The 25686-nt window shown below is 38.3% G+C and overlaps 1 protein-coding gene across 1 annotated transcript; it reads left to right on the top strand.

Moving 5' to 3' along the window:
• Positions 1-6: 6 nt before the first annotated feature.
• On the top strand, positions 7-23296 carry MEX3C (mex-3 RNA binding family member C). The gene is made up of 2 exons (XM_012802092.1): positions 7-484; positions 20262-23296. The coding sequence occupies exons 1-2, from the start codon at positions 325-327 to the stop codon at positions 21485-21487; spliced, it is 1386 nt and encodes a 461-aa protein (XP_012657546.1). The 5' UTR covers positions 7-324; the 3' UTR covers positions 21488-23296.
• Positions 23297-25686: the final 2390 nt, after the last annotated feature.

Consider the following 25686-nt stretch of genomic DNA (forward strand, 5'->3'; position numbering starts at 1 on the left):
CCAGAGGAGCGGGCTCCGCCTGGCCGGCCCGGAGCCCCGGAGGCGGCCGAGCTGGAACTGGAGGAGGATGAGGAGGAGGGGGAGGAAGCGGAGCTGGACGGAGACCTGCTAGAGGAGGAGGAGGAGCTGGAGGAAGCAGAAGAGGAGGACCGGCCGTCGCTGCTGCTGCTGTCGCCGCCCGCTGCCACCTCCTCCCAGACCCAGCCGATCCCGGGCGGGTCCCTGGGGTCGGTGCTGCTGCCAGCCTCCAGTTTCGATGCCCGGGAAGCGGCGGCTGCGGCCGCGGCGGCAGGGGTGCTGTACGGAGGGGACGATGCCCAGGGCATGATGGCGGCGATGCTGTCCCACGCCTACGGCCCCGGGGCGGCGGCGGCTGCCCTGAACGGGGAGCAGGCGGCCCTTCTCCGGAGGAAGAGCGTTAACACCACCGAGTGCGTCCCTGTGCCCAGCTCCGAGCATGTCGCCGAGATTGTCGGTCGCCAGGGTGAGTGCGGGGAGAGGGGAGGTCCAACTGGGCATGGCCCTGGGCGTGGGTGGAGAGCCGAAAGAAACGAGGTTGGGGCTGAAAAAGCAAATCCGGCGAGACCCCCAGGTCCACCGCGAAGGGGTCTGGGAAGATCCGAGGGTCGACGAGGTGAGAAGACGGGTCACCTTGCGAAAGCCCACGCTGCTCCGCTCGCCTTGCCTGATAAAAGGTGTTAAGTTTCTCGGGTCACCCAGCCGGGTGGAGTTCACTTTACTTGGGCTGTATTCGTGGAACACCAGGTTGGCGTGTCAGTAGAAACCTCAGCGAGGTGGTAAATGTTCGGGTCAGAGAAGTTACGGATTCGGTGTTGTGTACGGAAAGCTTAGTTTGCGCGGCGGAGTGTCTTATACAAGCGCTCTGCTTCCTTTACAACTACTTATTCAGATGGAGAAATGGAGGCTTATAGAAAGAGCTCATTCGAGAGGAAAGGGGTGTGCAAATGATCGGAATCACCCACCACCATCCCCCCGCCCCTCAGCTATTCAGAAACTTAGCTTTATGAAAAGCACCTTAACTCTGTTGATCTTATTGTATTCCTCTCGATACATTTTCTCTCGAAAAGGCACATTGGCTGTTTTTTTGAACACTTTGTTGTGCACGAGGAAGAAAAGCTGGACAGTAAGATAATTAAGGAACTTTACGCTTTTATACAGTTTTCAGTAATTTACTCTTCTTGCCCGCACACCAGTACTGGAGACAGACTCCTCCTACATTGTTCAGACAAAGGACCTATGTCTCAGATTCCAGGAGAAGATTTGTGAAGGTGGGGGAAGGGGATGTCCAAAGTACCTCTTTTTCCGACGTTTTTAGGAAAGAGTCTAAGGTCTTTAATGTGGCCTTTTCCTTTCTTGAAAGGATAACTGTTACCTGCTGGCACCTCATTACAATATGGTTTAGCCTGGTTGATGCTTATCTCTTCAATGTTTAGGTTGAGACCAGTGGTTGGAGTCAAATAAAGAGATGAGGGCGCTGCTGCTTAAATGATCTCATCCTTCCCAAGTGCTCTGAAGTACACATGAATGAGAGGTCTTTTGAAATTGTGGTTTCACATAACACAGTTGACTTATTTCTTACTGGCAGTTTTTTAATAAGAAAAACTTTTCTGAAAATTAGATTAGAAGCAAGCGATTATTTCAGATTGTCTGATGATTGGCACTTTAAAGACAGTGTTCAAAGCTGGAATCATTCAATTGAAAGGGAGTTTATTCTGATAGTTCTTCTGGTAAATGAGTTTCAAATACCTTGTTTGATTTTGACAATACTGAGGGTAATAATCTACAGGAGAAAACTGTTTAACCTAAACAGTATAAAATTAGAACATCTTAGTTTGTAGCTCTAGAATGAGTTGGCCATTTGTATGAAAACATAAAGGGATTGTTAAGTATCATACTTTTTCCAGGTATTTAGTTTATTGTACTGAGTTGAGAAAACAAAGTTGATTTAAACTTTCTACCCCTTAAAAGCTAAGTCAAGTAAATAGTGGAATGGCCCTAACTCTAGTGTGACAAACAAAACGTTACAACTATGAGAACATATGCTCAGGGGGCCTTGGCAAATGGAGAGGAGCATAGAGATGGGAGAAAGTCTGAGTAACAACAAGAGTAATGGTACGATCTAGGGCCAGATGAAGAGCTGGGAATGCAGGTATGCAGCCTAGAAATACAAAGACTCCTTGAACACTATGGGAATGCTGCTTCCTTGGCACAAGTTGGTTCAGTGTGCTTAGGATGACAATCCAGGGTAACAAAGGAAAAGAGATTTACACTCCAGTTTTACTAAGGGACAAAATAAAATACTTTGTAGATTTAGTTTTTAAAAACTCTTGTCCTCCACTATATCATACCCATTAAAACACTTGTAGTGTTTAATTGTGTAAACTATTGGCTTTACATAAATCCATTATGTAAAAGTAAGTCCAGATTTTTATTTTGTACCATCTATTACATGATAGCAAATGAGTTAAAAGGGGGAGGGCTGTGCTTATTAATTAATAAGGAAACATAAATCTGTCTTAGAGGTTGGAGACAAATTGCTGACTATTCCTTTTGCACTTAATATTTTCCCAGAGTTGACAGTACTGTTGAAAGTATGTCAGTATCCTCTATCTTATCTTAAAAGCTGAAAGTCTTGCTCTTTTTCTATTTTAAACCATTCAACTAGTGGATCATTGACCCTGTTGCCACCCCCCCAGCTCCAGCATAGTAATAAAACCTGTAATGTATTTGCTCCTTTGGAGAACTAAGTGACTTCCAGTGTTCACATTTACAGAGTGATAATTTCCCCATGGGAGAGGACCTGCCCTAAGTGAGTAAAGCAGGGCAAATCACTTCATTTTCTTGTTTGCTTTGGAAGAGCTAAATTTTCATCCTTAAGAATTACCCATTTCTGTCATTTTATTCATTACCTGAAGTCATAATTTTCTGCTTGACATCTCCTAATTGGTTTTAGAAATAATTATGTCACAGATGGAGACATTTATGACTTCAGCTCTGAAGCAAAGAGCAGGACAAATGGAATTCTGAGTCATATAGACTAGCAACTTGTATATAGATGGCCTCTGGTTCCATTGTCTTTCAAAAAAAAAAAAAAACCACTGGAGTTTTCTTGTTTTATATGACTCCTGTGCACATGTGTGTAATAAATCTGTTGTGCTTATTTAAAAAGAGGGGGCCAAAAGAACATTTAAAAAAAAAAAAAAGCCACTGCTTATGATAGTGGTGGAAATGGACAGAGTGTTTGACCTTACTTATACTCCCTAGTTGCCTATGCTCATTTGTAGATGTTGACTTTATTTTGTTTTGTTTTTTCAACTTTGCATTTATTGTGAAACCAACAATACTATAAAATAAAGTCAGGAACTAGAGAAGCTTGTTGCTGTAATTAATGAAAGAAGTTTTAGAATACGGATATCAGAAATAAATCTGGCAGATTTTTTTTAACACCAAATTTTGTAAACTTAGAAACATCTTTTTAAGTGTGTTAAGAAGCTGCAGAACACATTAACAGAAGTTAACAGGTCCAAGTTAAGTCAAAGGGGTTTTTTTTCCCATTTTTACAGTTATTACCCATTTATACTAAAAGTAAATTAAAGCAGAATTCTATATCCATCCTTAACTATATTATAAATATTAAATATCACAAATTTAGTTGGTAAAGACTTGTGACACTAGGATTTATATTACTGTCTAAGGTAAATGAGTATCTTATACTATTTTCATTATACTGTAGTTGATAATATATATGTGCTCTGCAGCCTCATAATCTAGAAAAGTGATCTCTAACTTTTTTGATTGTATACCCTGTCAAAAAATTTAAGCTTCTACTCCCAGAATCTGGATATTTGTGTATGAATATATATGCTTATACCCTGTACATTATAAAACATGTAAAATTTTAAAGGAATGATAGCCAGGCATTGTGGCAGATGCCTATAGTCCCAGCTCCGTTGGAGGCTGAGGCAAGAGGATCTCTTGAGCCCAAGAGTTTGAGGTTGCTGTGAGGTGTGACTCTATGGCACTCTACAAGGGCAACAAAGTGAGTTTTTTTTTTTTTTTAAAGGAATGAGATAAAAATGGAAACTGGAGCTCTAATTTTTTCTTTAGTGGATTGTTTTGCCTGTTCAAATTGTCCCTGAGCTAGACTAGCAGTCCCCACCTTTTTGGCACCAGCGACCAGTTTTCCGTGGTTGGAGTCAGGAGCGTGGTATTGGGGTGAGTCCAGCAGGTTTCATTTCATGCATCTCCACCTCAGATTAACAGGCATACCGAGTGCAATTTAGGTTCCTCGCATGCCCAATTTACTATAGGGTTCAGAGTTCCAGCTCATTTGTGACTCTCAAGCCCCTGATGTGACAGTAGGCAAAGATACAAGCAATGGAGAGTGAGTATGAATACAGATGAAGCTTTGCTTGTTTGCACTCTTGCAACCTGTTCTTAATAGGCCAAGGACCAGTAGCCATCAGCAGCCCCTAGGGTTGGAGACCACCGGGCTAGACCATTTTGGAGATTTTTTTCTTCCTTATCAAGCTATTATATTTTCACTCACCCCCAGTAGCAGTGTTGTCCCTTTTTTAACAATTAAATGTATCCTTGTGATAGTTTTTCCCAATTTCTTTTTTTTTTTTTTTTTTTTTTAAGAGACAAGAATCTCCTTCGTAGCACTCAGTAGAGTGCTGTGGATCACAGCTCACAGCAACCTCGAGCTCTTGGGCTTAGGCAATTCTCTTGCCTCAGCCTTCTGAGTAGCTGGGACTGCAGGCGCCAGCCCCAACGCCCGGCTATTTGTTGTTGTAGTGGTGGTTTTGGCCAGGGCCTGGTTCTAACCCCTCACCCCAATTTATGGGGCCTGCACCATACTCACAGAACCACCAGTGCCACCCAGTATTTCTTAAGGTGGGAACAACCCTTTAAACTTTCAATACAATTGAAATAAGGTATGTACTTGTGATCATGAGGAAAAAAGGCTTGGTCTTAGTATATATAAATTGCTTATTCAAGAAAAAGTACATACTTTATGTGGGAATAAGCAGTTTCAAAAAGGGGGGAGGGGCATTGTTGGCCTTCTTCTTTTTGCCAAGTACTATATTAGGTACTTTGCCAATGCCATTTAACCCTGCTAGGGTTAACCCTACATCTTAAAGATGTAGATACTGAAGTTCTGAAAGATAAAGTACAAGAATAATGGAACAAACATGGGTTTAGACCAGGAAAAATATGAAAAATAAAGTTCTTTCCACTTGACATTGCTGTCTCAGTATTGAGGCATTCTGCTCTTGTAAGTAATATTACTTTATGTTAAGCTCTGCCCTAATCATCTGAGTTGAGATACTGTATTTCTAGTGTTCTTAATATCATTACTATCCTAATTAGTTTACTTAATAAAATCTTGGTGGCCTACGCATAACCCAGAAGGCACAGTTACTACATTGTAATGCAATTCTAATGTGTTTAACTAAAAATTCACTGTCACTTATAGTCCAGAAAGTTAATTTGTGTGTATATATATGCATAATAGCTTTAAAAATTAAATATTTTAACTTTTTTATGCTTTAAAATGTATATTTAGTTTACAAATAATGGTTTATATTAAGCTCTGGGACCCTTGAAAAGTTCAAATTACTATAATTGTTTTGCATACAGACAAGGAATCTTCTGCATTTTCTTCCTGCCTTTTTCAGCTGATAAACTGTTCTGATTCACTAGGGAAGAAATGGAAAATAAAGTGGCAATTCAAGGGTATATTTTGGGGTGGTGGGTAGGACAGGGTCTTACTGTAGTGCAGAGGCCTTTTAGCTCACTGCAGCCTCCCAATTCCTAAACTCAAAGGATTCTCCTACCTCAGTCTCCTATTGCTAGGACTGTAGGTGCATGCCACCATGCCTGATGAATTTCTCTATTTTTTTTTTTGGAAATGGGGTCTCACTGTGTTGCTCGGGTTAGTCTTGAACTCTTGGGCTCAGGTGATCTTTCTGCTTTGTCCTCCCAAAGTGCCAGAATTACAGGCCTGAGCCACCAGGCCTAGCCAAGGGTGTATTTTCTACATCCCACCTCTCTTACCAAAGGGAGGATTATCCTTTATACCATCTATAAATGATCTAGGGAGCTACATATTTAAGAGCTGTTTCTCTTAGAGATTTCTACCCAAGAAATTTGGAATGTAGGTAATTCTCTATATCTTCATTTTCAAGGAAAGGTAGTATTTAGTTATGAGTGCTTAATAGATTACTGATTTGGTTTCGAATACTTACAGAAAGTTTAATGTTTTTGTCTTAAGCTCAATACAAAAATGTTTTAGAATATGTATTTTAATAATAAAAATATATAAGCTACGCCAAAGTGCCTGTAACAGTCTCTTTCAAGTGTGGTTTATTGAAAAGAGCCAGTAGTCAGAAATAGGTATTCTTGAAGTCTAATTATTCTGTGCCACTAATTCACTTCAAATCATTGAAACTTGCTACCTAGGCTTCAGATTCCTCTTGTGCAGCTGTGCATAATCATATCTACAATAACTCTAGGGCCTTGTTTTTCAATCCTTTTTTATCTCCCAGCACACTTTGACCTATATTTAGATTTCCATGGTACACTTAAATTATTATTATTATTTTTTTCTTTTTGAGACAGTCTCATAAAGTCGCCCTCGGTAGAGTGCCATGGCGTCACAGCTCACTGCATCCTCAGTCTCTTGGGCTTAAGTGACTCTCTTGCCTCGCCTCCCAAGTAGCTGGGACTATAGGCACCTGCCACAATGCCTGGCTATTTTTGTTGTTGTTGTCATTGTTGTTTAGCAGGCCCAGGCCGGGTTCGAACCCATGAGCATGTGCATGTGGCTGACGCCCTAACCACTGAGCGACGGGCACCAAGACCACTTAAATTATGTTGATCCAAAAAAAGAGTAAAAAAAAGAATATGCTTACTGTGCTTTGAACTTCTTTTGAACATAATTGAATTATCTTTAAAATTTTTTGCAGTACACCTAAGATGTCTCACTGCATGCCAATTGAAAATCACTTCTCTACAATATCTGAATGATACACAAATAAATTGAAACATATAAAACTATAAATGATAGACACATTACTTTCGTTTTTTGTTCACAGGTGGTCTGCCCTGTGCCAGCAGGCAAAAGATTATGGCACAGCACACACTGGTCTTTAAATCTTTAGACCTGGAAGTAATACCACATCCGGTTATATTTTATTAATCAGTGCTAGCTATCTGGCCACACCCAATTTCAAAGGAGCAAGAAAGTGTCTTGTACATAGCCATGCATACACAACCAAGATGTTAGTGAACAGCTCTGATGAGTACCACAGTCCTGTGTTATATAATTCATGGGATTGTTACCGATTTTTAAAATAATTTCTGGCGTATGGAATTTAAACTCAAAATGAAAAAAATAGATGTTTATAAGCTACTAAATATCTAAATGAGATATTAAGTTTGCGTTTTTAAAAAAACCTCTTTAGGAAGCTTAAATAAATCAGCAACAATTACTTTAAAACTCCATTGATATTTAGGTGATTCTATAGTGTTACGTTTCTTACTATACTTCATTTTCAGTGTTTCCCAGATGGCTCACATGCCATAAGCTGTAGGTTTACTTTTAACTTTTTCCTCATGCTAATATCATTGGTTATGCTGTAAAGATTTGCAAAGATTAAATCTGATATTTAAAGCTTTAAAATAATTTTCTAATATTAAAATTACCAAGCCCAATTATACTAAATTCAGTAAATGCATAGCTTAATAATATTTGAACAGTTCACATATTTATTGTATGACTGATTTGGGGAATTTTAAGTTACATTGAGTAACTGTAGAACCTCTTTGATGCCAGTGTTTGAGATTTAAGGATAATTCAAGTTCTGTGGTTTGTTTCCTTTGTTTTAATAAGTAAGGACTGCAGTTCATTACGTGCAGGGAAGCCTGATTTGTTCACAAGTAAAGCTATATCATGGAGTGATAAGACTAGGCTTAAAATAATAAACTTCTTTAATGGAAACTCCAGATGTAGTTGAAGGTAAATGTGAAGAATTTGTTCTTAACCTTGACTGGAGGGAGGGAGGGAATGGTTCCAAACAATTAGTAGTTCCCCCACAAACAGTTACCAATGTTTGCATTTGGAGCTGCCCTTTTTATTGTTCCCTTTTTCTATGTCCTCTCTTTTCCCCTTTGCCTACAGCCTTTCCACAGGTAATATTTAGTATACTGTAGGAAAGGACGCTGAACTTGAAGTTCTTAGAAAACTTAAGTCTCACCACTTGCTGTGACCTTAGACAAATCACTTAATTGCTCTTACCCTCAGTTTCCTCTTGTGGGAAAAAAATCTGTTCGTTTACTTTCTCAGGTTGTGCCCCCTCCCCCCCATTTGTTGTTTGGATCAAATTTGAGAAGGTATCATTAGTGTAAATTCATGGTGCAATTCAAAGTATAGGGATGATAAATTGTATATGAGGTTAAGGTGAAGTTCTCAGTCTTTTTCTTATCACTAAATTTTGTTTATACTCTGAATGCTAATTAAAACCAAAAACATCATTTTAGTATGTTTTTCCTAGGGTATAACACTGATTATATATTTTAAAGATAAGTCTTAGAATGTATTTAAATTCAGAGTTGTGGAAATGTATTTCCTGGCAAAGTGCTAAGCTAGTCTGAAAGAGAATCATGTACAAATAAATCTGATTCCATTATGTGGTACCTAAACAGAGATAACTAAAGTGTATGTTAACATCCTCTAAAGCAGCAGTTCTCAACCTGTGGGTCACAACCCCCAGGAACTTTATTAAAGGGCTGTGGCATTAGGAAGGTTGAGAACAACTACTCTAAAGGGAATGAACATAACTTAAAAACTTCCAGTTAGAAGAGTTATTCTGCCTTTTATCTTAATTTATGTCTTCTTTATAGCCTTCATGGAAGGCGATAGAAAAACCTTTTCACTAAACTTTTTTTTTTTTTTTTTTTTTTGTGAGACAGTCTTATGTCACCCTGGGTAGAATGTCTTGGCATCACAGCTAACAACAACCCTAAATTCTTAAGCGATTCTCTTGCCTCCCAAGTAGCTGCCACTACAGGCACCTACCACAATGCCCAGCTGTTTGTTGTTGCAGTTGTCGTTGTTTTAGCTGCCCTGGCCAGTTTTCAACCCACCAGCCTCAGTGTATGTGGCTGTTGCCGTAACCACAGTGCTACGAGGGCCGAGCCCACTAAATATTTTTTATCTTGTTTAAAATAAGCAAAAAAACATATTTTTAGATTTTGTTTAACTTTTTTTTTTTTTAAGGCAGTCCTACTCTGTTGTCTTGGGTAGAGCGCTGTGGCACCACAGCAGCCTCAAACACTTGGGCTAAAGCGATCTTCTTGCCTCAGCCTCCCAAATAGCTGGGACTACAGGCGCCTGCCACAACATTTGGCTAATTTTTCCATTTTTTGTAGAGACAGGTCTTACTCTTGCTCAGACTGGTTTTAAACTCCCAAGCTCAAGCAATCCACCTGCCACAGCCTCCCAGAGTGCTACAGAGGATTAGAACCAAAATACCTTGTACATTTAAGGAATCTTCCACTGACAAATCAAATAGGAAAATAAGGCGAATTGGGAGGATGGTGATTTAGAAGTCACTAGTTTATAATTTGGGGTAATTCTAGGCTTTGGATTTCTTCATATATAAAATGAGATTGAACTAGATGACCTATCATAGTTCTGATATTCTGATTTTTGCCCAAAGAAAGTCCCTAAAATCATGCAAAAGAAAACCAGATTTCTAATTACCAATTAGGTTGACTTCATATCTTTACATTTTTGCAAAATTTGTGATATCTTAACAGGTTTTTCACAACCTATACGTGTTTTTATCTTTTGAAGATGGATTTTTAAATGTTTTTAACTCCCTATAGAAAATCAGTTCATTTAGGGGTTTGAGTTTTTATTATTTTTGTGTGGTTTTTTTTTTTTTGAGTCTCACTTTGTTGCCCTCGGTAGAGTGCCATGGTGTCACAGCTCATTGCGACCTCAAACTCTTGGGCTTAAGTGATCCTCTTGCCTCAGCCTCCTGAGTAGCTGGGACTACAAGTGACCACCACAATGTCCGACTATGGTCTCAAACTTGTAAGCTCAGGCACTCCAGCCGCCTCGGCCTTCCAGAGAGTTTGTTTTAATAACAACAAACACGTGTGTCGGCCACTGTTCAAACTACATGTGTCATTGCATTTAATCCAGTATTATTTCTACCACACAGATAAAGAACTTGGTGAAGGTATAAGTGACTTATTTAACGTCTCAAGCTAGTATAATATAGATCAAGATTTTAACAGTCATGTCTCACTAAGAGAACAAGCAGACGTATCAGCAAGGATAATAATAGAAGACTTAACTACTACCAACAGCCAACAATATAAGAAAAGGAAATGACAGATGTATATCTGTACATGAACATGACTACTTACCTTACGATGCTTGAGGGTGATAAAAGTCAGCGAAGGCAGAACTGAATCCCAGCTATGTTTGCATTCTTAATACTGGTTAAAATACCTGAAACACAGTAGATACTTGCTGTTTATTTGATTGAACTGAATTGTTGGATTAGCAGCTTGTTGTTTTATTTATCATCCGTTTTCCGTATTTGCATTAATTGAGATTTTCTTCCCTCTTGCCTTTATTCCCACTACCACCTTTTAATTTAAAAGAGCCAGTCCAGCCAAAGTTACTTTGAGTTTTTGTTTGAAGGACAGTAGATACTACTTGATTGAAAGCATTAAATGTCCATATGTAAACTGATAATGAACCAAAATAAAATAATGAAGCTGTTTGAAGTACTGTTGTAGTTGACTCCTCAAGTGAGACAGAGTCTTCCTAAGAAACTTCAGAGAATTTTGACCTTAGAAGAGCTACAAGGACTCTTGAACCCTGGAAAGGAAAGCTAATTTTTCTGTATTATACATTTAGGAGAGTACATTGCATTCTTAAAGTATTTATTATTTAAGATAATAAATTAAATTATGTATTTAAACACTGGGATTTAGCTGATAGTCAATCTTTGAAAGTATAATGATGAAATTGAGTTCTTATCAAATGCTCGTTTTATGTGAAATCGTTAAGTAATATTCTTCCCCAATTCATTGTAATATATATTTTGAACCATGTAAAATGTTATAGACAGTCCCCAAGTTACAAACATCCAAGTGATATATGACTCTCACAAACGGGCTATTACAGGTAATAGGTAAATGTGCCTATACTGACTTAGATACAGATTCATCTTAAGAACAAATCTCCCTCATTCGTAACCTAGGGGCTAGCTCTGTACTTTCAGGGGGAAATACCGTAGAGTAGGGAAGGGAGTGTAAAATTAAGACAGCTTGCGTCTGAGGTCTGATTCTGTAGCTGGGAGATCTTGAACAGTTCACCTAAAAGCTCTTTCCTGCTCTTCCTAAAGCACTCTGTTAGAATGGTTAAATGCGAAACAGGCGAGTGTAGTAAGCATTTTTAATACAGTATTTTGTTTAATCCTTGCAACAACTAAGTGAGGGGAATGCCTTTAATCATAGTCCCTTACACATGAAAGAGAAGTGGGGTTTAGAGACCTGTTTGAGTTTACAAAGCTAGTTAGTAAAGGTTTAGCCAAAATCTTGTGTTCCCAACTGTTACTACTCCACCAGTCTTTTCTTGAGGAAAGAACTGGCATGTGCCTGTGAAATATAGTATCTGACTGTCCCACATGCTTTTTTAGACCTCAGAAAACAAAGAGCTGACTGTGTTTCCTACAATAAGGAATTGATTAAAAAAACAGAAGCATTGGAAAAGACCTGGAGGTTGAGTAACCTAAAGTCAAAACAGCAGGCTCCCAGTCTTACAGATGATTTTTTTTTTTTTTGCTCCTTTTATCGCCTGCTTTAAACTGGAAAGATTTGCATATGATAACTATAATTGTTACAGCTATTGTTTATATTATTCTTGAGTTGGTAGAGCCATTCACACATACAATTTTATCTTTGCCAAATGGTCACGTTTGTAACTCTGGAAGGAGGGCGTGTGGTAGGAGAAATCTCCAGGTTATTTAAGGAAATACCTGGGCAAAGATAGAAAAGGAATAAGACATGTTTAGGAGATGATATATTCTGAGAGAAGGTAGGTGATAGAGCCACTTAATGTGGGCAGGCGGAATTTAATGTCAGGCCAAGGAAGTTTTGTTTTTCTTGAAAGAAAAAAAGCTATTCAAGGAGTTTGACTCCCCTGTCCCTGTTTTTATTAAAAACTATGTAATGATTTCCTTTCCCCTTCAAAACTTCTTAGGGGGAAATTTTTGAAGAAAGGTCTACCTGAAGGACTACCAAAAGTGGAAATACATAGTTCTGGTATTTGTAAGGGTTTGTACTTCCTTAGATCAACTCACATATATGTAGATAGCTTATTAAATGAATGGACAATAATAATGGATTTAGTTGCAAAAATCTACAACACAAGAACTTGAAATAAATATACTAGATGTCCACTAACAGTGGCCATACAGCCCCTGCCTTGCATCCTGTTTTTCATTCTCTCAGCATTTTTCTACTGGCTATTGTGATAGCTGTTTAGATAAGTCTGCTTTTTGCATCTTTTGTGCTCCTACCAGGCTAACATGCATAAGTATCATGTTACTGCTCCACCCAAAATTCTTTGTACCGACAAGATAAAGTTTAAACTCACTTGCCTGACACTGAGGACTTCTACCTCCCCATCCAGCCTTATTCCCTGCCTGCTCTCCATATACTTGAAGCACTCAGAATATTAAACCATGGCTCTGACTGAGCTGTCCCCTACTCTTAATTTCCTTCTTTTGCTCTTGTATTTCCCTCTCCTTTCTTTCCCGCCTGGCCAAACCACTTTTTTCAAGCCTCAGTTCAAATGCTTTTGAGGCTTGCTTTTATTTACTGTAAGCAGTAAAGTCAACTCTTTCTGTGTGTCCACTCCTTGTGTGCCTGTTTTCATTAAACTAGTTATTGTTGAACCGTATTGCTTTACTGTTTCCCCTAGACTGAGCTCCTTGAGAGCAGAAATGGGAATTTAACATTTGAATGTGTAACTTCAGCCATTAAGCTGAAGAGAAATTTATCTTACAAATGGGTGAAATGCTCTTGGATCCCTAAGAGTGATTTATCTGGCAACTCTTAGTCAAAGCCCTTAGGACAAGTGGAGGCCAGCTTTTATTTGTGCATTACCTACTAAACCACTCACCTCCCAACAGAAATACAGTCACCTAGTACCTAGTAAGAGTTGTTGTCAATGCCCAGCTTATAATTTCTTCCTGTTTGATTTTAAACTATCCTTTTACCCTATCCCAATGCCTGTAATTTCCAAAACCATTCCTGACCTTATCTTATGTCCATCTAGTGCCCTGGTCATTGGGTTACTATTCCTAGATTGGGATTTAAAAGCTAGACACTTGGAAGAAAGGGAAAACAATAGAAGGGAAAGAAAAAGGGTAGGCAGAATAATTCTACCCGCCAAAAGATGTCCATACACTAATATTCCAAAAACTATTGACATGCTATCTCGTTTGGCAAAAGGAACTTTATATGTGTTTTGTGCAGCTGTAATAAAAGGTATGGACCTTGCTACAGGGAGGTTGTTTGAGATATCCAGGTGGGTCCAGTGTAATCATACGTCCCTAAAAGCAGAAAGCCTTTCCCAGCAGAGTCTGAGATTTGGAAGTGAGAAGGACGGCTGGCACTAAAGACAAAAGGAAGGGAGTCATGGGCCAGGAAACCCCAGGTGGCCTCTAGTAGCTGGGAATGTCCCTCAGCTGACAGCCAGCAAGAAAACTCATTCTTATCATTACAAGTGACTGAATTCTGCCAACAACTTGAATGGACAAGGAAATAGATCCTTCAGGCTACCAGAATGTAATACAGCCTTGCCATCACATTGATTTTAGCAGGGTCAAGACCTATGTCAGACTTAGGACCCATAGAACTATAAAATAATAAATTTGTGTCATTGAAGCCACTGTGGTGACTTGTAGCTTGTTATGGCAGCATTAGAAAACTAAAGCAGGAAATAGGGAAATTAAAGGACAGAAAAAAGATTTCTGGACTTTAATCGAACTAATGGCAGTTATATATTTATCGTGACACCTTAATATATAGTGTTACATTCTGAAGGCTACTTCTTAATGCTGATTGAGAGCCTTCCAAAGGGGACTGAATAAGAATGTAATACTTCATATTTGAGTCTGTGCTCTCTTAGGGCAGTGATAGTGGAATCTTTAAGAGCTTTGAAAACTCTAGAAATATCTTTCGCCAGTCACCACTACTTAGTGGTTTAAAAGAGCACACATTTATTGTCTCAGTTTCTCAGGTCAGAAGTCTAGAAATGGTGTGTCTGTTCAGGGTTTTACTGGGCTCAAATCAACATATTGGCCAGAACCAGAGTTCTCATCTGGGGCTCACGTCCTTATCCAAGCTCACTGGTTATTGAGAGAATTCATTTTCTTCCTTGTGGGATAAGGGGAGCTCCTAACGGCTATCTCCAGATCCTTGTCATGCAGTCACCATTGGCGCTTCACAGCACAAATTTGTTTGTTTCCTTTCTTCCAGGTTAGCCTGACAGAGCTCATCTCTCTGACTTCTCTTCTGAGGTCAGCTGGCAAAAAAAAATCCTGTGCTTTTAAAGGACTCGTGACTAGGTCAGGCCCACTCAGATAATCTGGATAATCTCCCTATTTTTAAGGTGAACTGATTTGAACTGTAACTACATTTGCAAAATCCCTTTGCAGGGGGCACCTAGGTTAGTGTTTGTTTAAACAAAATGTATGTACAGCAGAGCTAGGAATCTTGGAAGGCTATATTAGAATTCTGCCTATCACACTATCCACAGATTCGAGTATCTTTTTAAAGACTTAGTAGTGAATGATGAACAGCTCCATGGACTTTTATTTTCTACTTAATTATAGACCACTGGTGACCTAAATGTTTACTCAGGTTTTTTTGTTTGTTTGTTTTTTTATGAGGCAGAGTCTCACTGTGTCACCCTTGGTAGAGTGCTGTGCCATCACAGCTCACAGCAACCTCAGATTCTTGGGCTCAAGTGATCATCCTGCTTCATCCTCCCAAGTAATTGAGACTACAGGCACCAGCCACAATGCCTGGCTATTTTGTTGTTGTAGTTGTTATTGTTTAGCAGGCCTGGGCTGACTTTGAACCCACCATCCCCAGTGTATGAGGCCAGTGCCCTAGCCACTGAGCTACAGGTGCCAAGTCTATTTAGTTTGGGGGGGGGGGGTTTGCAGTTTTTGGCCAGAACTGGATTTGAACCTGCCACCTCTGGCATATGGGGCTGGTGCCCTACTCCTGTGAGCCACAGGCACTGCGTGATCCTACTCAGTTCTTTCATCACACTCTGTTTTTCCTATTGGAAAGTGGGAACAAATGGTATAGATAGGCCATTTGCTACTTTCTGCTACCACTCAAATGAACCATAGTTTAAAAACAAAAACAACTTGGAAGATTCTGCTGTAGGTGTCCCATTTCTAGTGGTTAGAATAAGTGGCTTTTTAAAATTCAGTGTTATAAATATATCTACTTTCTGGCCTCCAGAAGCTACTTTAGGCAACAATAGAGGATAACTGTAGTATTACCGTTTTCAGCTGTTTAAGAAATTTCTTCTGTAAACCTAGGTCTTCTCAACTCCACACTCCTTCCACTTCACTAGTTGTTTTGTGGTAAGTACATCATTTCACACGTTTCATGGAACTAGAAAGTGGCTTTGAAGGTGATATAGTCTAGTGGTTTTAAACTTTTCTGACTGTAACCCACAGCAAAAAGAACAACTTTGCATCCCATTGTACACATTTCACTGATTTGGAACACAGGGAGTTCTTCTCTTGTTTATGCAGCCCACTAAATTGATACTGCAACTGGTGGTTTGAAAAGCAAGGAAGATTGATTCCATTCTTTTTCTGTCCCAGTTCTCTCCCCAAAGCAGCAGACCTCCCCTTCCTAATTACTAAAGTTGGAGTATAGTCTCTGGAGAGACTCTCTCTTGGAGACTATAGCTGTGAAAGTGGTTAGTGCTATCCTGGTTTTTGGCTTCTAAACTGTGTGGTCCAGGCTTCTGCCCATAGATTACCTTGAATACAGCTTACCATTTGCTTGTATCTGCAACTGTAAGAAAACAAGTGTTCTTACATTTTAGAATTACAAAACCTTGTTCAACTTTGAGATAATGAACTCATTTACCCTGCTGTTTACGTATCGGAATTCCCCCCTTATAGGTAGGGCATACATTACCAAGACCTTCAGTAGATTCCTGAAAACCCCAGATAGTACTGAACCCTGTATAAACAGTACTACATTTTTTCAAATACATACATATCTGTAATAAAGTTTATAAATAAGATGGAGTAAGAGACTAGTAATAATAACTCAGAATAGAAAAGTTATGTAACAGGTGTACTGTAATAAGTTACATGAATGGTGGTCTGTCTGTCACCTATTTTTGGACTGCAGTTGACTATGAATAACTAAAACATGGAAACCAAAATTGGCTGTGGGGACTATAAAATAATCTCAGGACTAGCCAGAAGTCTATCTAATTAATATGCCAAGACTAATACAGATGTATTATTTCTTTATATCTGATTTGTTTTTCTTTTATAATTTAGTCATTTCTTTGAAAAGGTAATTTGTGTGGCTCAAAATTTATTGAAAATAAGAATATACATCTCCCTCTTCCCCTGCTCCCCAGGTCAACCAGTTTTATGAGTACATAGTATTCCATTATAGACCTTTGCCAGACTCAAGGTAATCTAAACATATGTGGTAAAATACAGAGGTCATTTTTTAGTTGAGCAAGTATTTCTATAGTATCAATTCTGCAAGTGGGATTGGAGGGGAATGGGGTATATGCATTTATAATTTGATAAATATTGCAAACTATCCTCATTAGCCAAATATTGAGCTCTTAACTGGCATTGTTACAAAGTTTTTGATATTTCACTATCTTTTAATGGACATTTCCATCTATAAAACCATGTGTATATTCTGCAAACTGTTTCTTTTTACCTATTTTTTCTGTTGGGCTTTTTGTGATTTGATTTATAGGTGAGGAATATAAAAGGGAAATTAGCCATTTGTGAGATGAGTTACATTTTAGTTTTTTATTTTGTTTTTGGTGGCTTTTACCATGCCACAATTAAAAACAAAAATACAGTCTAATGTATCAGTATGTTCATGGCTTCTGGGCTTCATGTCACTCTGGGAATCTATAAATTATATGATTTTTTAAAAGTATCTTTGAATTTTCAAGTAGAAACCCAGTCTAAAATATTTAAGATTTTTACCTCGTGCAGAAAATTATAAAACGTTTTTCTTCTTTAGTTTGTGTCACCTTTTTAGTACTCCACCTATTCGTATAGTCCCCAACTTTAGAATGTATTCATATTCCAGAAATCATGTATGTGTTGTTTGGAACTCAGGGTATGTGTTTCTTTCTTTTTTTTTTTTTTTTTTTTTGTTTTGCAGTTTTGGCCGTGGCCAGGCTTGAACCCGCCACCCCATTATGGGCTGGCACCCTACTCCTTGAGCCACAGGCACCGCCCACAGGGTATGTGTTTCTTTAGAAACAATGATGAGGTTTCCTGTGGTCCTAATCTGAATTGAGGGTATATTAAAACTTACCAATTTAAAGGCGAGAAGAAACACTTCTGTTTTAATTGGCAGTGGTTTAACAGGGGCTTGGCCTTTCTTTATTCTCATTACCTTTTTTCTCTTAAGTGTAAAACCGAATAATAAGCCCAGGACCCTTTTGGGTAGAGTAGGCCTGTCTTTCCCCCCATCTTAGAAGTGATCCAGGTTTAAAACACTTCTCTCTGTCTCATGAGGCATGTACTAAATACCTATTAGTACCTCCCATAGGACAGATAGTGTTCTGTGAACCTTTAAGCATATTTCCTTAGTTAATAATGCACATCTACAGAAGATATTCTACTAACGGTATGACTGACAGTTGTTTATTGTCTCATAAAAAATGTAGAGAGGTTTAAGTTACTTTTCTCATGGCCCATACTAGTAAGAGTTGAAAGGGACCAACACTAGACCCTTCAGCTAATTCTCCTCTTGTCCTTAATAGAAAGTGGCTGGTGTTTTTCTGCAGGATGATCAGGACTGCCTGTTGTAAGGAAATGTGATCATAGCAGACTGCCTTATCAAGTTGTAGCCCAATGTAAATTTATGTATTCAAATAATAATAACTCCCCAGAGTATAGAACATCACCAGCTATGTGTTCATACACCCCTTTCAATCGTTCAGGCATCTGTCAGTCACATATCAGCCAATGAAAAGTGATTGTAATTCTTGGTCCCACTATGCTGAATAAGGGAATCTCCTAGACATTTAGCCTGTATAAATGGCAAATAGATAAGAAAGTATTGTTGCTCTGGTCTTCAGATTCCTTTTCTATGGTGGAACAAAAACAGATGCAGATTGAGCATCCCAAATCTAAAAATTGAAATGCTCCTAAATCAGATTTTTGCTCAGGAAAATGCTCATTGGAGCATTTCAGATTTTCTGATTGCAGGTGCTTGTCTAGCAAATATAACACAAATATTCCAAAATCCAAAACACTCTGTTCCCAGGCATTTTGGAGAAGGGATACTCAACCTGTATTGACAGCCACCTATACTTTGGGAATGCTTAGGAAGGGTACATGGGAGAGGATGAGGCATCTAAACTAAAACCTGAAAGCAGGAGTTAAGCAAGTACATTGTTAATATATTAGGGACAAAAAGGAAGGAAGAGTTTAAGAAAAAGACCTACTCAAATTGTGACACTTCTCTTCCGTAGTACCTAGTTTCTTTCTTTAAAGGAATGAAGAATAGCATGAGCCATTCATGAGAACAAACCCACTGTGGCAAAGTTCCAGTTTGCATCTTTGGAGAGTATAACCTGAGAGTTGTGTGCCTTAGTTGTACTTGTGGCCTTTTAGGCTCCCATTTAAAGCCCTCTAATCTTACACATTTGGTGCTGGTAATCGAAGAAAGTTGGGTATTATGAAAAGTTACGCTTATGTGTCTTGGATGTTCTATTGTAACTTAAATATACTTAGGATTTGGGGCCAAGGCCTTTTATTTGAGTGTATTCATAGTCCTTCAATAAAACGTAAAAATCACATTGAACCCCAGTGTTCCATAACAGGTCTTTTTCTCTCAGGTAGAGCAAGAACTTTTCAGTGAGCCCAGAATCATTCTTTCTATCTGAGCCTTGTACAGGTGTTTTCACCCATACATCATTCAACAGCAGCTTTTTTTCCTTATGACTCATCTTATTGACATTTCAAAAACAAGTAAATTTTGATAGAACTAAAGTGTTTTTTGCATTTATATTTCACTGGCTTATATAATAATTTAGTTAATAGCTCCAGGACACCTAGCAGAAAAAAATGAGAATAAACAACCATTCACTCATAATAATCCTACAATTCAACTAGTGGGAGCACAAGGGATGACCTGTGAGCCTGAGCACTCAGTTTGTTGTTATCAGTTGAGTCTGACCGAAGAAAGAGTAAAGTTTCATTAAAGTGGTGAGGCAACTAAGTGGAAGTCAGTTTAGAAACTTTTGTTGTGTTGTGTGAAAACTGAGTTTCTGGACTAGCAAAAAAGACGATAGATTTTGAAGTCAGACGGGATTTAACTCTGGTTCTGCTGCTTACTGGCTTTGTGAACTTTGGCAAGTTAATAGTTTTCTGGATAGCCTAAGTATCTTTATAAAGAGTGTAACAGTCTGGTTCTTAGAGTTATTATGTAGATTAAGAATAAATACTAACTGTTTTGCATGTACATTAATGTTTTTCTTTGCCACCAATTCCTTGTATAGTAAATTATTAGTGTTCTGAAAATCAAACCCACTCACAGCGTAGCTTTCTGGTATAGGCTACTTTATGCATCATTTGCAGCATCTAATAACAAGGGTAAGAAAATGATAGGCCTGACTTGCGTTTAAGACCTCCCAGAGGTACCATCTCTTTGCAAAAATGAAAGATCACCGGACAGGAAAACCTCTGGATCCTAGAAGCATTAGTGGGATTAGGACTTTTATCATCTTGTGATTAGTTTGTATGATAAAAAGCAGACTTTAAAACTCAATAAAATACAGTGAAATTGCCCAGTAACCAGACATTTAGCTTCAAAGGTACTTTCTGTGATTTGTCTTTGTAAATACCATTGAAGGAGATATTGGTTCTTATGAAATGTTTTCTTTCTAACAGGTTGTAAAATTAAAGCACTGAGAGCCAAGACAAACACGTATATCAAGACACCTGTCCGTGGTGAAGAGCCCATTTTTGTCGTCACTGGACGGAAAGAAGATGTTGCCATGGCCAAAAGAGAAATCCTCTCAGCTGCAGAGCACTTCTCCATGATTCGTGCATCTCGAAACAAAAATGGCCCCGCCCTGGGAGGATTGTCATGTAGTCCTAATCTGCCGGGTCAAACCACTGTCCAAGTCAGGGTCCCCTATCGTGTGGTAGGATTAGTGGTTGGACCCAAAGGAGCAACAATTAAAAGAATTCAGCAGCAGACCCACACATATATAGTAACTCCAAGCAGAGATAAGGAGCCTGTCTTTGAAGTGACTGGGATGCCAGAAAATGTTGACCGAGCACGGGAAGAAATAGAAATGCACATTGCCATGCGTACGGGAAACTACATAGAGCTCAATGAAGAGAATGATTTCCATTACAATGGTACAGATGTAAGCTTTGAAGGTGGCACTCTGGGCTCTGCATGGCTCTCCTCCAATCCAGTTCCTCCTAGCCGCGCAAGAATGATATCTAATTATCGAAATGATAGTTCCAGTTCTCTAGGAAGTGGTTCCACAGATTCCTACTTTGGAAGCAATAGGCTGGCTGACTTTAGCCCAACAAGCCCATTTAGTACAGGAAACTTTTGGTTTGGAGATACACTACCATCTGTAGCCTCAGAAGATCTTGCAGTTGACTCTCCTGCCTTTGACTCTTTACCAACATCCGCTCAAACTATCTGGACTCCATTTGAACCAGTTAACCCACTTTCTGGCTTTGGGAGTGATCCCTCTGGTAACATGAAGACTCAGCGCAGAGGAAGTCAGCCATCTACTCCTCGTCTGTCTCCTACATTTCCTGAGAGCATAGAACACCCACTTGCTCGGAGGGTTAGGAGCGACCCACCTAGTACAGGCAACCATGTTGGCCTTCCAATATACATCCCTGCTTTTTCTAATGGTACCAATAGTTACTCCTCTTCCAATGGTGGTTCCACCTCTAGCTCACCTCCAGAATCGAGACGGAAGCACGACTGTGTGATCTGCTTTGAGAATGAAGTTATTGCTGCCCTAGTTCCATGTGGCCACAACCTCTTCTGCATGGAATGTGCCAACAAGATCTGTGAAAAGAGAACGCCATCATGTCCAGTTTGCCAGACAGCTGTTACTCAGGCAATCCAAATTCACTCTTAACTATATATATATACATAAATACTATATCTCTATATGGACTCGTAAAGGCATGGGTATAATGGTACCCCCCAGTAAACTTCCTAATGAATTCTTATGACTGTTATCAGGCTTTATTGGGATTAGGCTAAAGTTGTTAGTAAACTTATAAAAGGCTGCTATGGTAACACTAAACCTAAGTGGTCTCTTGTCTATTAGTTTGGTTTGAATTATTAATACTATCCTGTAGACCCAGAGACATAGCTTATCTAAGAATTGCTAAAGCTGAAGTTCACCTTGGCTGAGTGAAGATAATCATAGGTTGTGTGAGCCTATGAGAAAGTGTACACGTCTAAGATTTCAAAACAGTGGGTCCCAAAGCCTAACCACATTAAGAGTTTATGGAGGGTACTTGGCATTACAGATGATTCAGACACTTCCAGTGCTGCCTTCTTTACACTGCCAGTTTTGACAAAACAGGTTTGTTTGTTTTTTATTTTACAACAACTTATGCCTAATTCTGCAGGATTGCAAGTAACTTTTTAATGCATTGTGATTACTTATTGGTAATAATAGGGCTGATGGCAGTTTACTAGATCACTGATTATAATTTGGGACAAAACTGCTGCATTGACCTTCATCTCGCCCAGAGGGCTCAAGGCTGGTATGATCAATGGATCAGGAATGCAATTGTGAAATCCCACCAGTTGCCTCCCTTGGTGAATGTGGAAATGGCCACCTGGGTTTTCCCATATCAGGAAGGGGTTTGGGATGGCACCTATATCGGCTAATAATTGAGGATGTGAACATTCCATTCACTAGTCTGATCAAACTGTTAATTTTTAGACTATAGATCAAAATGTGAAACATTTTATGTTTAATCCATATTTGTCTTGCACATTATAAATATATTTTTATTTTGTAGTAATTTTAGGGGAGGGGGCGGGAGAAAGGGATACTAATGCCCTTGGCATAATTCACAAAAGCAGCTGTCTATGACAACCTCCAATCAGTTTACTTCATTTCAAAACTATTTCCAATCACAAGGAAAGAGTTCTTTAAAATACACTTGTACATTTCACCTACGGATGTCTATTACTCATCCTCAGTATGTTCCCAAATCTGTGCTGGCATTGAAAGGACAAAACATTGTACTAGTGGGTTTTTCTACTAATTATTTTTTGAAGCATTATTTTCCCAACACAAAAGAACTTTTTTTTCTCGGTATAACAAAAATTGAAATCCTGTATGTATTCAATAGTAAATAGACAGATTTTATTTTTTATTTCCACTTGAAGAGTTACATTTCGTATAAAAGTTTACAAATAACGGTTTTTATTTTGATTTTTCAGTATAAAAGAAAATTGCCTTGATGGCATATTATGATGTAATGCTAATTGCTTGTAGGATAGTTAAATGTCAGTATTGAAACCTAATCTCTAGCTGCCGTCTTGTAGATATGAACGAATGTTCACCGAGCATGTATTTTGTATTTTGTTGCATTGTACACTGCAACTAATAAGCCAAGGAATCGACATATATTAGGTGCGTGTACTGTTTCTAAAAACCACAAACTAAGAATGATAAATTATCAATATAGTTTAGTATTTGCTAATTTTACTACACTCTTTTGTTATGTATATGTAGGGAAGTCATAGGGATTATAAATTCAATTTGAGTAAAGTTTAAAACCATATATTTTATGATAAAGGGCCTTTAACTTAAGATGGCCAAAGCACTGATATTATATATTTGCTGTAAAGAGAATTATAAGAGTTTTATTTTTCTGATATTAAAAGTTACTTAATAAAGACTTGTTTCCATTAACTTGAATGTATTCTCCTTGGTGTCTTTCATATAATCATAGCATTTTTAAACTAGAATATGGCTACTTAAGAATTGAAACTTTCCTTTTACAAACTTCACCCAGTCACCAACCAGCTACCTGTGCTCTTGTGGTGATTTTTTTTTAAGGTATATTCTTTGGTGTTAAATGTGTCACTCATGTTCCTGTTCAAATTTAGTTTTTTCTTTAGATGAGTGTTAAATTATAGTAAATCGAAAATTTAGCTGTCTTTAGATGATTTGGTTGCATAGTTGTATAGTTGACCACAAATAACCTCTACTGATCTAACTGTAAATGAAGTAGCAAATGGCGTTTTTATACATTAATGTTAATTGAAATCCTGAATTCAACTTAGATTCTACTCAGTTTGTATCATTTGTTTATATATTTTTATCTTTTTATCACAAAATTGATAAAAGTGATTTTTTTCTAATATGAAAGTACAAGTTTAACTACCTTCTGAAAGGTTTTGTCTTTGACAAAAATATCACCCCATTTGTGAAATTGATTTGATACCAGCTGGAGTAAATTGTTGCTATTTTGTCAAAAAGCAAGAATAAAGACATTTCTAAGATCATTTTAAAGAAACTAAAATTCTACTCCTAATCCTTTAAAGTATCACAGTCATAGTTAAGTCCTCATTGCAAATTTTGGGCAAATTTTTAGGCTAATGGGCAAGATTGTTGCCCTAGAATTACTTCAAAAACTATTTTGCAATTTTAGGATTAACCTTCCAAAGTAATAAAAGTTAAAATGGGTATGTTATAGTATTTGTACATCTCCAGTTTAGATCGGGTGGCCTATGAAATGAATTAACTTTTACCTAATACAAAATCAAGATCTTTTAAGGGACCTTGAAAATAATCTACTTCAGAGGCTTTGCTTGCTAGAATAAGCCAAAACTTTGTCTGGAACTGATGTTAGCAAAACTGACATCCTAGTTCCAAGTCTGGATCTGCCTTTCCTTGCATACCTCTGTCAGTTTTCTTGCTTATTGAAGTTTTGAGGAAGAGAAGCCCAGGAACTGTGTGGATCCCTGTTAACAGGAAATTGCTGCACCATACTGGATAATGTGAATCAAAGACCAGGCAAACCTGTTGAGAAGGGCTTTACATTATTTTCACAAGCTGAGAGGTAGATGCTAAAACTGAAAATATTAGGCTTCATTAGCAGCTTAGTTACTGTAATGTTAATGTAATTCTTCCTATAAAGGATTTTAACGAAAGAATCCCTTTGTGAATTAGATTTTTAGCAAGAATGAAAAAGGTTTAAATACTTTAGAAAGTAGGTGTAGAATAGGTGTGATAAATGTGTTATTACAGATTATTTTCTTCATTGGGTCTGTTAGTGAAAAACCAGACATTGGTTGTCCATCTGCCACCTGCCTCTCCTCCTAAATTTGTACTTTTCTTAATCTAAAACTTTATAAATAATGGCAGTTGTAGATTTTTTTTTTTTTGAGACAGAGTCTCAGTACGTCACCCTCGGTAGAGTGCTGTAGCATCATAGCTCACAGCAACCTCCAACTCTTGGGCTTAAGCTATCTTGCCTCAGCCTCCCAAGTAGCTGGAACTACAGGCATCTGCCTCAAGGCCCATCTATTTTTTGTTGCTGTTGTCATTGTTTAGCTGGCCTAGGCTGGGTTCGAACCTGCCAGTCCCCATGTATGTGGCCAGCACCCTGAACCACTGAGCTACAGGTGCCTAGGTGGAGTTGTGGATGTTTGTAATACATCTACTGTGGACATCTTTTCAATGTCACTATACTTATAACAATTTGATGGTAGCAGTAATCTATTTTATGGCTGTTTTATAACTTAACCATTTGCTATTAGTGATTAAATGAAGTATCTATGGGCATTGAAACATGAAATATAGGAAAGGACATAGAGAATCTTCAGGAGGTGATTCCATTTAATAAAGATTTAGAATAGCTATTCTCTTTGAAGTGGCATACCTTCCCACTTCTGCATCTCAAAAAAATTATTCCTGCAGGTTTTTTCAGCTGATCACAAGGAATAATGGAAAATTGTGAGAGACTTTCCTGCCACAGATAGTCTGCCGCCTCCATACTAGTTTGTCTGCTTGTACATTTTAAGCAGTGCAGAGGACTTCTATAGGGAGGATAAGTGATTTGATATTTCAAGTAGTAAATGGAGTTCATTGATCAGAGATGGATAGTAGTACGGAAAAAAGACAGCTAAAGAGAAATCACATTTTAGTCTCAAAGAGTATGTACATAAATAACCTTTTAAGTATGGAATTTCTAAAAAGGAACTACAATATTCAACTCAGTATACAAGAAGCAAATTGAAAAGAACTGCCTTTTTTTTTTTTTTTTTGAGACAGAGCCTTAAGCTGTCCCCCTGGGTAGAGTG

This window comes from Otolemur garnettii, unplaced genomic scaffold, assembly GCF_000181295.1.
Source record: "Otolemur garnettii isolate 467f Iridium unplaced genomic scaffold, OtoGar3 scaffold00012, whole genome shotgun sequence".
NCBI classification, from domain to species: Eukaryota; Metazoa; Chordata; class Mammalia; order Primates; family Galagidae; genus Otolemur; species Otolemur garnettii.

Coding starts and splice junctions, on each gene's coding strand:
- MEX3C (XM_012802092.1), top strand. CDS start 325: ATGATGGCGGCGATGCTGTCCCACGCCTACGGCCCCGGGGCGGCGGCG. Junction 485..20,261: donor CGAGATTGTCGGTCGCCAGG/GTGAGTGCGGGG, acceptor TCTTTCTAACAG/GTTGTAAAATTAAAGCACTG.